We start from the raw sequence: 11,130 nt of genomic DNA, 5'->3' as shown, positions 1-11,130 counted from the left end.
TCGATTATGAAACAGCGTTGTCGTGGTCAGCGTACGTATTTCAAACAAGAGAGACTTCATGTATGTGTCAGAGTTCTTGCGCAAAGCGGTTGCCAAGACAATGTTGCAACACTCGTAATTCTTGACACCGTTGAAAGAGGAGAAAACGCTCGTAAAGCGCTCAAAATGCCAGCTATAACGTCAAAACGACCAAAATATTACACACCGAATGAAGTCAATATCCACAACACCCTGAAGGATCTATGGGTATCATTTTTAGGCAAGGTCTACGACCTAACGCCGATGTGTGAGAAACACGCAGGTAAGGAGAGTTTCAGATCTTCCACGTCAGACGTGAGACTCTAAGCAGGTCTAAGCTCCATGCAAGCTGAACCTTTGTAGTGTAGTATTTTTCGTTCATTGGTATCCTTGAAAGCATCTCCTCAAAAAAGTCTTAAATATCTGTCACGGACATGCATCAGAAAAGCATATTTTCCGCCCAAACCTTGGAGGAATTAATTATAACGTAATACCAGCTGAAAACGTGAGTGGTAAACAGAACAGACTTGTGATGCAAGTCTTGTATTGATAATTGTTTACTCATTTGTAATGTTACAGTTGTGTATGATCATTGATGTTCAAACATGCTTTAGGTGATGTTCTTTTGAAGCCAATTATTGAAGCTGCAGGAAAAGACATTACACATTGGTTTGACAAGAAGACAAAAGATGTAAGCTGAGTATAATTTCATTTCAATTTAAATCTTGAAGTCGCGCATTAAGACATGTCATGCTAGTAAAGAGGTTTCTTTTCCATTATTTCCCATCCATTTATTCAAGTTAGGTTATTTTCAAGTACTGGTCTAAGCTGGATGGAATGTGGTTTGAGGATTAACTTGCACTACACAGTTACATGTACAGCACGTTATCTAGCAAATTAATTCATCTCCCTCTAGTATGGTTCTTTCTTTTATCTCTTTATTTTCAACATGAGTGCTATACTAAAACTAGACAGTCAGAAGTAAGACAGGTTCCTCCCCAGCTGGGAGTTTTATGTTGGTTGTGTTATTGTAAGTTATAAAAGCAGCATTTCTGATTGGTTGATATGTCAGAGATCCAGAGGAAAATTTTGTTCCATTATGAAACAAATGTTGGCCTATCTGGTTAGTCGTAAAATGGCAAATGATAAATTCAAGACTTTGCAAAACTAATTATTATTAAGATCTTTTCTACAAGCCTGAGATGTCCTTAGCATTGCAAATATGGAGTGTTTCAAAACACATGGAAATGGTCAGACATCCATGAAATTTGGCTTCAGATGACCTTTCACCGAGCACTAATAGCAATCACAAAAGAAAGAGAAATGGGAAAAGTGTGCAAAAACACTTTTATTTGAGTGCACATTACATATGGGTTTTTCTTTTCTCTTAAACTAATAATAATTCAGTCTACTTGATGATGTCCAATCGCCATGAGTCATTTACCGTAAGTTACTTTCTTCTTTTCAAGATCCGAACTCACATTGACCCAGTAACCAAGTGCAAATTCTACTACACTCCAAGAGGAAGGTTCATACACACTCCTCCTAAGTGTCCAAGAACAGACTGGGCAAATGACTTTGGTCGGCCATGGTGGAAGGATGATTCATACTGCATTGGTGTGCTTTCAGCTAAAACTAGAAGAGTCCGAATTATCAATACACTCACCTCACAAGAACAAGCCATTGAGGTAAACTGTAGCTTCTAATCTGAAATCAAATAGCTTGAATGTCCAATCAGTTATTTATTAGTAAATTATTCTGTTAATGTGTGAAGGGGAACAGCTCTTGATTACCCTTCTGGAAGGCTAGTCCACATAATTACATGCCATTTTTTTCGATCTTGGTCTGGCTCAAGTTTTACTTGACCCCTAAAAAGGTAGCTGCTGTTCAGATAGCTGCTGTTGAGGAAAAGAGCCCATGCTAGTAGACCAGACTCGAGAGTGTGGCAGAAATTGAGCCTAAAAACAGAACTGAGAGGAGTTTGTTATTGTTATTTCTTCTATTGCACCCATACCTTGACAGCTAAAAACAGTGGCACTTCATCCTGAACACCCTACCTGTAAGCAAGACCAAAATCCTTGTTTCACACCCCTAAGTGGGACGACAGCATACCTGACCTTTTCAAAAATGGAAATTCAACCTCCCCTCCCTGTGGCATAAAATGGGCCAAAACCTCAAGAATTGATGGCACTTGGCTATTTGTCAACTTGAAGTTGAAGGTAAAATTAGTCACGCTGTAAAAAGTTTTTGTAGGTGATGTTTCAAGTGATAGCCCTTCATCAAACCAAAGTGACAAATTTAGGTGGTTATATAGTGGCACAGAAATGGATTTTGAAAGTTGAGAGATCTTTAACTAATAGATAGATCTATCTGATTCAATGCCAGCTTGGTTAGTCAACCCCAGATTGAATATTTACTTGTTTGTAAGCAAGGCAGGAAAGATTCATAGGATGATTTTTTTGTTTTGTTCTGTAGGTTTGTTCTGAGGAAATTCTTAGTGAAATTCAAGACCGGTACCTTAAATACAATGCACATGCTGCCAGCTATACCTGGAAGTACAACGGAAGAAACCTGGACATGAACAAGACATTAGAAGAAAATGGAGTTCCCGATGAGAGCGAAGAGTTCTATAAACTGAGCATGAATGATGAACAATTTCTACCTGCCTTACACTTGTATTTCAATGATGACTTAACAGAGGCATAGACAGGAAAAAAAACCCAGAATAATGCATTTATATGGTGGTAGAATATTCTTGGACAAAGGTTTTGAGTGAAGGAAGGGTTGATGTTTTGCTGTGTCGCAATGAGTCTGAAGTTGGTACATCTAATAGCATTGTAAATACATGTAGAGTGTAAATAGAAACTCATTCCTTCAGTTGGTGTGTTAAAAATTAACCATTGGAATTAAATTTTGTTGCAGCAGCATCAGAGGATCAAGTTAATATTTAATGTTGTATGCATCAAAATGTTTCAGAAGTGTTTTTATAATGGTATGTGCCTCTGAAAAAGGAAACAGCTGCCTTTTCCCAGAGTTTGTTAATAAAATATATATATCAAATATGAAACAGAGAGCGTGGATGTGTTCAAATAATATATAGACTTAGCCAAGCTTAAAAGCGGAGCTCCTAATTACACCTTAGTATGGCTTGAGCCTGCAATCCAATCGAAAGCCAGTACTTGGTCAGCAGTCAACTTTAAAAAATGTGACCTTGATGATCTCTTAACCTGAGCTCACTATATGGTCATGTGATACTGGTCAGCGGATACCTTGTTTAGACAGGTGTCAATATTGACCATAACATGGATGTCCAATATCAAAGAAGTACGATATAAACCAAGGCTGCATGTCTCAGTCAATCTATTAGCTAGAGTATGGCTGCCATGTTGTGCAACATCATCGTTTTTCCTTGTAGGGTGCACACGCCTACGATTCAAGCTGCTAGCCATGTTGACCATGAAGAAAGAGTTGCATGATTTTCTATGCATGCATGTGGTCCTGTTCCTATCATAATAGTTATGAGGCTCTGCTTGGTGGCCCTTTGGGCTGCTGGAGGTCCACTATGAAATATAAAAATCTCTTCAATTTAACATATTTAGGCAACAACATTGTTGGGACATTCCTTTAATTAAAAACAGCTAATTTCCATGCAAATATCTGAATATCAAATTTTTATAAAAGAACATAGCCTCCAGTTTCATGGGATTTGTGACTCTACATGTCAAATACTTTTACAAGATTGATTGACAACTTTCAGTTTTCTTTAAAAAAGTTTTCAGGTCGCAAAGATGCAAATTAATGACATCCTATTGTGCAAAAAAAAATGTCTCTGGAGTTTTCATAATACAGAATGCTTCATGTGATAGGTCTCTTCTTTGGTCTTTTTCCTTCTGACCAAAGTGGCATGCGGCTGCTCTTTGTCCCACGACTTTCACTTGTTAGCGTCATGAAGTAGACTGTGGCTAAGACAACCACCACAAGTAGGCCTATTATCAAGAATGTGTATGTATTTGTGGTAGAGGTGGACGGTGATCCAATCTCCCGCAGGTGCACCTCTGCCAGTTCAAATGCTGGGTTGAGGTCCAATGCATGTCTGAAATGGATCCCTGCTTCTTCCAGGTCTCCACTTGCCCTCAGAATTTCACCAAGGGTAAAATGCTGTAACCAACAGTTGTGCTCAGAAGGCTGCATTTCTAGTGACCTCCGTGCCAAATACGCAGCATCTTGAACATAGTTCAAATTGAATAGGACCTTTGCAAGATTTAGGAGGGCATCGGCATCATTTGGTGAATAATACAAGGCTCGTCTAAAGCACTCTATGGAGTGGTACGTGCTTCCTCTGATTCTCCAGAAATTCCCAACGTGGTTACATACAACAACTGAATTTGGACTCTGTGAAGAAAGCAAACAGCATTGGTCAGTAGGTGCAGCAACAAAATCTAAAGCCTGCACACAGGCTCCCGACAAGGACAGAAAAAAATTTCAGCAAGAGTGAAACAGAAGAATTCAGAGAGCAAAGTGATCAGGGCGGGGACAGGGGAACTTTGTTTTTGATGTGCCTATCCACCCTTGGTGATAAGCCTGTAACAAATCAGTCAATGAGGTAATTAGACCTGTCAAGAAGCTACATTTTCGGTACTTGCAAACAGTTTTAATCAAGCTAATCAAATAGCCAGGCCAGGCGTCATAATATAGAGTGCAAGTAAGCAACATGTTCACGGAATATTTCAAACACTTTGTCCCTCCAGAGCCAATACTTAGAGAGCTTAGAACATATTTTGCAATACTGAAATGAGCCTAAAGAAATTATAAGCGCATGATAGAGGTGTCAAACTCTGCGAAGCGACAAGCAGATAACAGCGGAAAGTCCGGAAACCATGCCTTTGACCTTTAAAATAAATTGCTATAGCACCGCCAAATGGCTTCACTCCACTAGCTTCTACTTAAAATTCCTCCCCATAACAGAACATAAAGTACCCTTCAGAATTGCTTGTGAAATAATGAGAGGTCGAGAGACCAAACCTTAAAAGAGAACGGCAAATGCACTATTGCAACAAACCGTTGGAGTTGTATAATTTTACAAAGATCTGTCAAATATTCATCTCAAAGATGTCAACAATCAGCGATTTAACCAATCATATCATGATACCAAGAGCTGGTATCATAGAACGGTGGCATCAATAGAATGTCTACAGGCTCTTTTGTTTCGTTCGGGTTCACCGGGAACCTGTTTGCAGGCTACAAAATCTACTGGACTGGATGGAAACACAGGTGATTTTTGATATGTTACCAAACAAACGTCATTCTGAGTGAGTAAAACTAGGTGGATTTCAATATAGAACAGAAAGCTTAACAGAGACATTTTACTTGTCTGTAAATGCCTTATGATACCAATAGCCCATTTCCAAGTTGACCTAAGCCTCTCTATCAAAGCGACGCCTGGTGCCCAACCATTCACATGAAAATGAGTTTGATTTGCATGTGAGTGAAATCTCATTTTCATATGAAAGGAAAGGTAAGGCACCAAGACTTGCTTTGAGAAAAAGGCTAAACGTAATTTGGAAATGGCCCATTAGTTGCATGGATTCCCAAGGTCACACCTGGTGGGCTACACTTTGACGATTGGCTCCCAGGTGGAATTCAAGGTTAAAGGAACGAGGAAAGCAAATTATACCTCAAAGGAGACCAATCTGGTGTGCCTGAGGTTCATCCTTAGAGACCCAAGGCAATAAGTTGGGGCAGGACGAAGAAACACAAGCAATAAAATTACAAGTAAGGCTGGAAGAGCTCTTCTGGTACCATTTTTTGCAAGGACCAACTAACTGCTAGTTCTGTGTTTCCATCGAGTTATAGAAACACGATTTTTAACCAATCAGTGCACTGTTTTCTTAGGAATGTTTTCTAATGATTATTTTACCTCTGCTACTTGGCATTTCAAATTACCAGCAGGCAAAATGTTAAAATTTGCAAGTGTGATTATGATGTCATTGCATGATTTACGTTCCATTTTCACCTCTCTCTTGGGTCTGGTTTATAACTTCAAATCATTTTTAATGCGTAATGATGAGGCCTAAACACCTATTGTCCTGACTGTAATCTTTCTAGTTTCTTTTAGGTATCCTCGCCACTTTAGTTTAAGGTTAACCATCACTGAATTCGTTTTTGTAAAATTCTTTTCGCCCTATGTGATAAAGTAATAAATAATTATAAATTATTCCAGCTGAATGTGTACAGTTCTGACACAAAATCTTCTTTTGTAGACAACATATTGAGATTGTCACAATTAAAGTAAACATGGTGTCAACCAGGTGATTTCAACCAAAACCCATACCCTTTGTATTTGAGATTTAGACTGAAACCCGAGCATGAGTTGAAGAGAATGATACGTACTTGAGTTTAGAGCTTAAATTATTTTTTAGCTAAGATTTGTTTATCACTTGTAATCACTTTATGAGCAATGATTCAATATTGGTCCATAAATTTGTCCATATACTGTCTGACTTATATTGGTCTACATGTAAACTGGGTGTACATCTGTCTGTCGACAGGTCCATATATTGTCTGACTAAAACTACGTTATTTAAAAAAAAGTTCGATGTTGAGTGCTTATAGTGGTCAAGGCGCTTAACTACAATTAGCAGGTTCTCAGGCATGCCACTTAAAGTGAAAGAAAGAAATATTTCAAATTAGCATAACAGGCTTGAAATCCCAACTGGCAGGAGGCAGACCAGTTGGGTATTTACAAGTATGACAGAGGAGAACTAACAATTCCAGCTTGGTGGTCAGAGTGAGACTTGAACCTGCCAGTCCTGAATTTCAAATGACATTTAATACTCACTTCTTCAATTGCTCTTCTTAAGTTTGATTCAATCAGACCTAAATCAATGTCTTCAACTTCACTCTTCTTGAAGAGCATGGCCACATCAGGCTCCATAAAGGTTGGATGGTATTCGCGGTTTGCAATTCCTTCCAAGTGATCATAGAAGGTTTCATTAACTGACGGACCACATGTTAACTGTGGGGCAGGAAATAACTCTAAAGATGTGGGACCCACTGCGCCAACTACAGGACTGTGAAAAAGACAAAAAAATATTCAAACCTAACACAGTACTATTAAGTAGTCTAGAAGTGAAACAGAAGCCAGGCACCACAGAACTGTTAACAAAATCCTCTCTAAAAGGTTATCCCTTGTTAGATTTCACAGAGAGTAGATTTCAATTGAGTGTTGTAAAGCAAATTTAACCAAATCGCTTTAGCCAATCACAAAGGACAATACAGTGAGCCTATCAAAACTCGAAGTATGTGGCTGATGCAAAGCACAAGAAAATGTGTGCGATCAAATCACGATTGGTTTTGGTTTTACTTCTGGTTGGATAAAGAATTGGCGAAAGTTTTTTAAGCAATCGCGTAGTGTAGTAAGTGCAAAACCAATATTACTTTTCAGAACTCGAATGAAAACTGCTCTAGTATTGTTTGTATTTTGTATCATTTCATTGGGAGCAGGGATGGCACAGTGGTGAAAGTGTTCCTAGAGGCAGCTTTTTAAGTGAGTTGTATTCTTCTTCAGTCTTTCCTTTTTTTTGGTATAAACAAATGTTGTTGTTGTTGCTGTTGGTTCTTGCCTTGCTTCATGTATTTTTATCCAGGATTTCTGGTTTTCCTCCCTCCACAACACTTCTAAATTGCAATTCAATCTGGAAACAGTGGACAAAGAGCCTCTCCATGGGATGTGCTACTGCAAATTCCTATTTACTTATTTATTTATTTATTTATTTATTTATTTATTTATTTATTTATTTATTCACTTATTTATTTATTTATTTATTTACCTATTTATTTTAAAATAAATATTTATTTTATCTGTTTAACTTTATAACATGTTGCAGTTTAAATATGTTTTTGGACAGTTTTAAAATTTTTACATTTACCAGCTTAATTTTTTGTTCTCTTTATTTCCGTTTGCAATAACAGGGCTTGAAATTGTGACTTGCTGGTTCCCAATGCTGCCAAAAAATGGAGTGTTGGCAACCAGATGTAAGAACTAGTTGCCAGTGGGCGACTCACCTTTTCATCTGTCAAAATTGATCCGGTTACTTGTGGATGAAAGATAGCATTTATGCAAATAGATGCAACAAAACAAACCCACAATTCTTTGATCATCGACTAGATCGCCAAGTTAAATTCAGCAGCTTCTTTACGTATTGCGGGCACACTAAGCAAAGCATACGAAAGGCCTTGTGTGAGCGTAATAATTGTGAACACATTTGAGGTACTCCTGTTCAAAGTTCATACTGGGAAATTGACTTGTTTTCACTTGTAATTTAGAAACCAACAGTTCAAAAATAGTATCACATAATGTGATTCATAGCAACTTGGTATTGCAATTTTGTTTATAATAAAACTGAGTTATCTGGTCGTATCACTAGTAATAAATTATTTTCTTGGTGAAGTTTATCACAACAAAGAAAGAGTATGTGCTGAACTCTCGAACCATAAAAATTAAATTGTAACAACAACATAAAAAACCGGAACTTTTTTTGTCATATGCATATTCAGATTCCTATACTCAATCAGTTTGCATATTTATTTACAAAACCAACATCGGCATTTTTTAAAATTATTCAAGTACTGATGCAAACTTCAAGTTGACCCAAAAAAACTGTTAAAAGGTAGTCATCGTTTAATAATTGATTAGCACTTCTCAATTACACATAAGTCAGTCTGAGACCACAGGATATTTAACTTAAACTTAAAAATATCAAGCCTGATTGTAGTCAACAAAAATGTGAATGCACAAACTTAAATCTGTCGTAGAAGGGTGTCAAAATATTGACTGATAGTTCTTTTTTAAGACTTTCGTATTAGTCATGAGTTCGACTGTTTACAAATCAAAAAAGAAATATAAGGGGACTTGTACCAAATTGCACAAAGGCAGGTGGGCTGGTTGCTATACATATTTCTGTTCTGTTTAGCATGCAATTCAAAGTTACTGATGATCCAAACCAAAAATTTGTGAGTATCGGGAAAACGCCTTTCTTCGTGAGAAAGGTTGTTACTGTGTACTTATCTTACTAGCTACTGCTCGCTTCAGCTTGGCTCCATAAAGTTAAATTCGCTTCTTCCCTTAGCTAGCTTTACACAAACAACATGTAGACACATTTTGCTACCGTTGGGATCAAATGTGACCGCTTATCGACCAAACCAAAACTCTGGCAAGTTAAAACATTATTTTGTAACACGCTAAAAGAGAGGTGAAAACTGTTTTTGCATACGCTTAAACAGACGTCAAACGTTATGAGTCGAGACTTGTCACTCTGTAAATGGCCGCTGACGGCTGACCGCGCGTGGCTAAATTAACACATAAACAAGCTCTCGATGAAAGAAATTTAAAGCCAATCAAAAAAGCAAGGGGAACAGAAACGTTTTTCCCCGCTGAAGTGCTCTCGCAGTTCATTAGCACTTTGTACCTGAACACTTCAAATGTAAATTAAACACGTTGCTTTCTCGTGTGTTTATGTCATATATCTTCAGTGAACATCAAAAACACTCAGATCACAATGAATTCTCATTTCTTTTTTTTTTTTAAACTCCCGCTCACTGAGAAAGGATTTAGTCAAACAAAGTGCTAAAGTTTTCAAGTGAAAGAGTAAAAAGCTATCGCCGTGACTTTAATCATAATATGCGATATGGCTTCTCCGCACGTCAAAACAAACCAAGTTTACAGTCTTTAATTAAACCTACTGTCTTTCGAAATCTCGCTAACGCTCTCACCTTAGACCATGAGATCTGCCCTTACTGCATTGGTCACAGTTTGTTTTTCTACCATTTCCCGTCTTGGGAGGGTTAGTTTTCGTCAGAATAGACAGCACCGGATCGGATTTCAGTATGTCATTTCCACTGCTGGCACGTACAACTCCATCCCTCTCGTTCAGAATCCAGTGTGTCGCTCCCATAGTATCTGAACTCCACAAGCTGGCGGAAACAATATACAAAGCCAGGTACGACAAATACGGATAATCCGCACTCATGGCTGGGGTGAAGCAATGGTGAATTATATTGCAGTCGCAGAGGAATTATTTCAGAAATGTACACATCGATAATCTACAAGTTGTAACGCTCCACGATAAACCCACACTGAGCATGCTCCAAGGGTCGCTAAGAGAGATGTGACGACGATGCCCCGGATTGAAATATTGATTTTTCGTAGCGTGTCCTAGCGTGCAGCTGACCAGAGCGGGGTACTGCATATTTGTGCGAAATCTTTTTTTCTGTTATTCAGGCTCAAAGCCGATTTGCTATACATTGGATTGAAAAGAAAATTTGTTATCCGCTGGGAAAACAACTCATACCTACCTATAAACTGATAAAATCCCTCACAGTTCTTACGAGAGAACTAAATTTAAATCTTCCATTTATTTCGGCTACTTTTATATCAAATTTGATTCCATCGAAATCGTGCTACTTATAACATAGCAAAGAATTACATCTCCAAATCCTTCAAAACTGCACAAACTTAAAATAGAGTCACGCAACGCTTTTTTCATCTGCGTGACGCACACAAACTGGCGGTTTGAGAGAGGGAGGCAGGAACAGAGAATTTCACATGTAAATAACGTACTGGTACTGTTAAAGCAAATTCCCGGGGTTTCTACATTTCCATGTAGACGAAGACGTCTCCTGTCCATAGAAAACTGATTGATGATTTTTGTTATTATCTCTCGTCGACATAACCGATGACAACACGGCTAAATTTAGGTTTTACTACTCAAGAGAAGAGTGCGTGACGAACCATAAGAACGTCTGCGTATGTGGCCTATGAAAACCCTTGATGATTAAAAACGCGTGTTGTGTGATGGTCAAAACCCTTGACGGTCAAGAGAGGTCAAACACGATTGTGCCCGTAATGGCCCGTGACAAACCCGTGACGCATGCGTGACTGGTCAAAGTCACGTCTGTAACATTTCTGGTGGCCCACATGTAGATTTCCATTTCCTCTTTCCTTCCCTTTAATTTACCCATTCCTATTTCCTTTGCTTCACGCGTGAAGTAACGATCTCAACCTCGACTCCAGGGCCCTCCCAAACTTCAAGGGAAAAGACCTGGAAACGGAGA

General features: G+C 38.3%; 3 protein-coding genes across 3 annotated transcripts in view; 2 read left to right on the top strand and 1 right to left on the bottom strand.

Moving 5' to 3' along the window:
* Positions 1 to 11,130, top strand: part of LOC145481893 (uncharacterized) — a 287,663-nt gene that overhangs the window by 227,448 nt on the left and 49,085 nt on the right. The window lies entirely within an intron of this gene.
* Positions 7 to 3,532, top strand: LOC145481810 (cytochrome b5 domain-containing protein 1-like). Its single transcript, XM_081460353.1, has 4 exons — positions 7 to 301; positions 633 to 709; positions 1,488 to 1,706; positions 2,494 to 3,532. Exons 1-4 carry the CDS (start codon positions 7 to 9, stop codon positions 2,722 to 2,724), a joined length of 822 nt encoding a protein of 273 aa, XP_081316479.1. The 3' UTR covers positions 2,725 to 3,532.
* On the bottom strand, positions 3,626 to 10,537 carry LOC145481808 (tetratricopeptide repeat protein 17-like). The gene is made up of 3 exons (XM_081460349.1): positions 9,790 to 10,537; positions 6,857 to 7,088; positions 3,626 to 4,410 (listed from the first exon to the last, which is right to left on the bottom strand). Exons 1-3 carry the CDS (start codon positions 10,044 to 10,046, stop codon positions 3,874 to 3,876), a joined length of 1,026 nt encoding a protein of 341 aa, XP_081316475.1. The 5' UTR covers positions 10,047 to 10,537; the 3' UTR covers positions 3,626 to 3,873.

The sequence above is a fragment of the Orbicella franksi genome, chromosome 3, assembly GCF_964199315.1.
Source record: "Orbicella franksi chromosome 3, jaOrbFran1.1, whole genome shotgun sequence".
Classification (NCBI taxonomy): domain Eukaryota; kingdom Metazoa; phylum Cnidaria; class Anthozoa; order Scleractinia; family Merulinidae; genus Orbicella; species Orbicella franksi.
The sequence above is the reverse complement of the archived record's forward strand: the minus strand, read 5'-3'. Positions and strand labels throughout refer to the sequence as shown.

Excerpts from the sequence above, each read along its gene's own strand:
- LOC145481808 (XM_081460349.1), bottom strand. The coding sequence starts at position 10,046 with ATGAGTGCGGATTATCCGTATTTGTCGTACCTGGCTTTGTATATTGTT. Across the intron at positions 7,089-9,789 it reads GGCAGATCTCATGGTCTAAG|TCCTGTAGTTGGCGCAGTGG; the intron begins GTGAGAGCGTTA and ends TCTTTTTCACAG. Across the intron at positions 4,411-6,856 it reads TAAGAAGAGCAATTGAAGAA|AGTCCAAATTCAGTTGTTGT; the intron begins GTGAGTATTAAA and ends CTTTCTTCACAG.
- LOC145481810 (XM_081460353.1), top strand. The coding sequence starts at position 7 with ATGAAACAGCGTTGTCGTGGTCAGCGTACGTATTTCAAACAAGAGAGA. Across the intron at positions 710-1,487 it reads TTGACAAGAAGACAAAAGAT|ATCCGAACTCACATTGACCC; the intron begins GTAAGCTGAGTA and ends CTTCTTTTCAAG. Across the intron at positions 1,707-2,493 it reads CACAAGAACAAGCCATTGAG|GTTTGTTCTGAGGAAATTCT; the intron begins GTAAACTGTAGC and ends TTTGTTCTGTAG.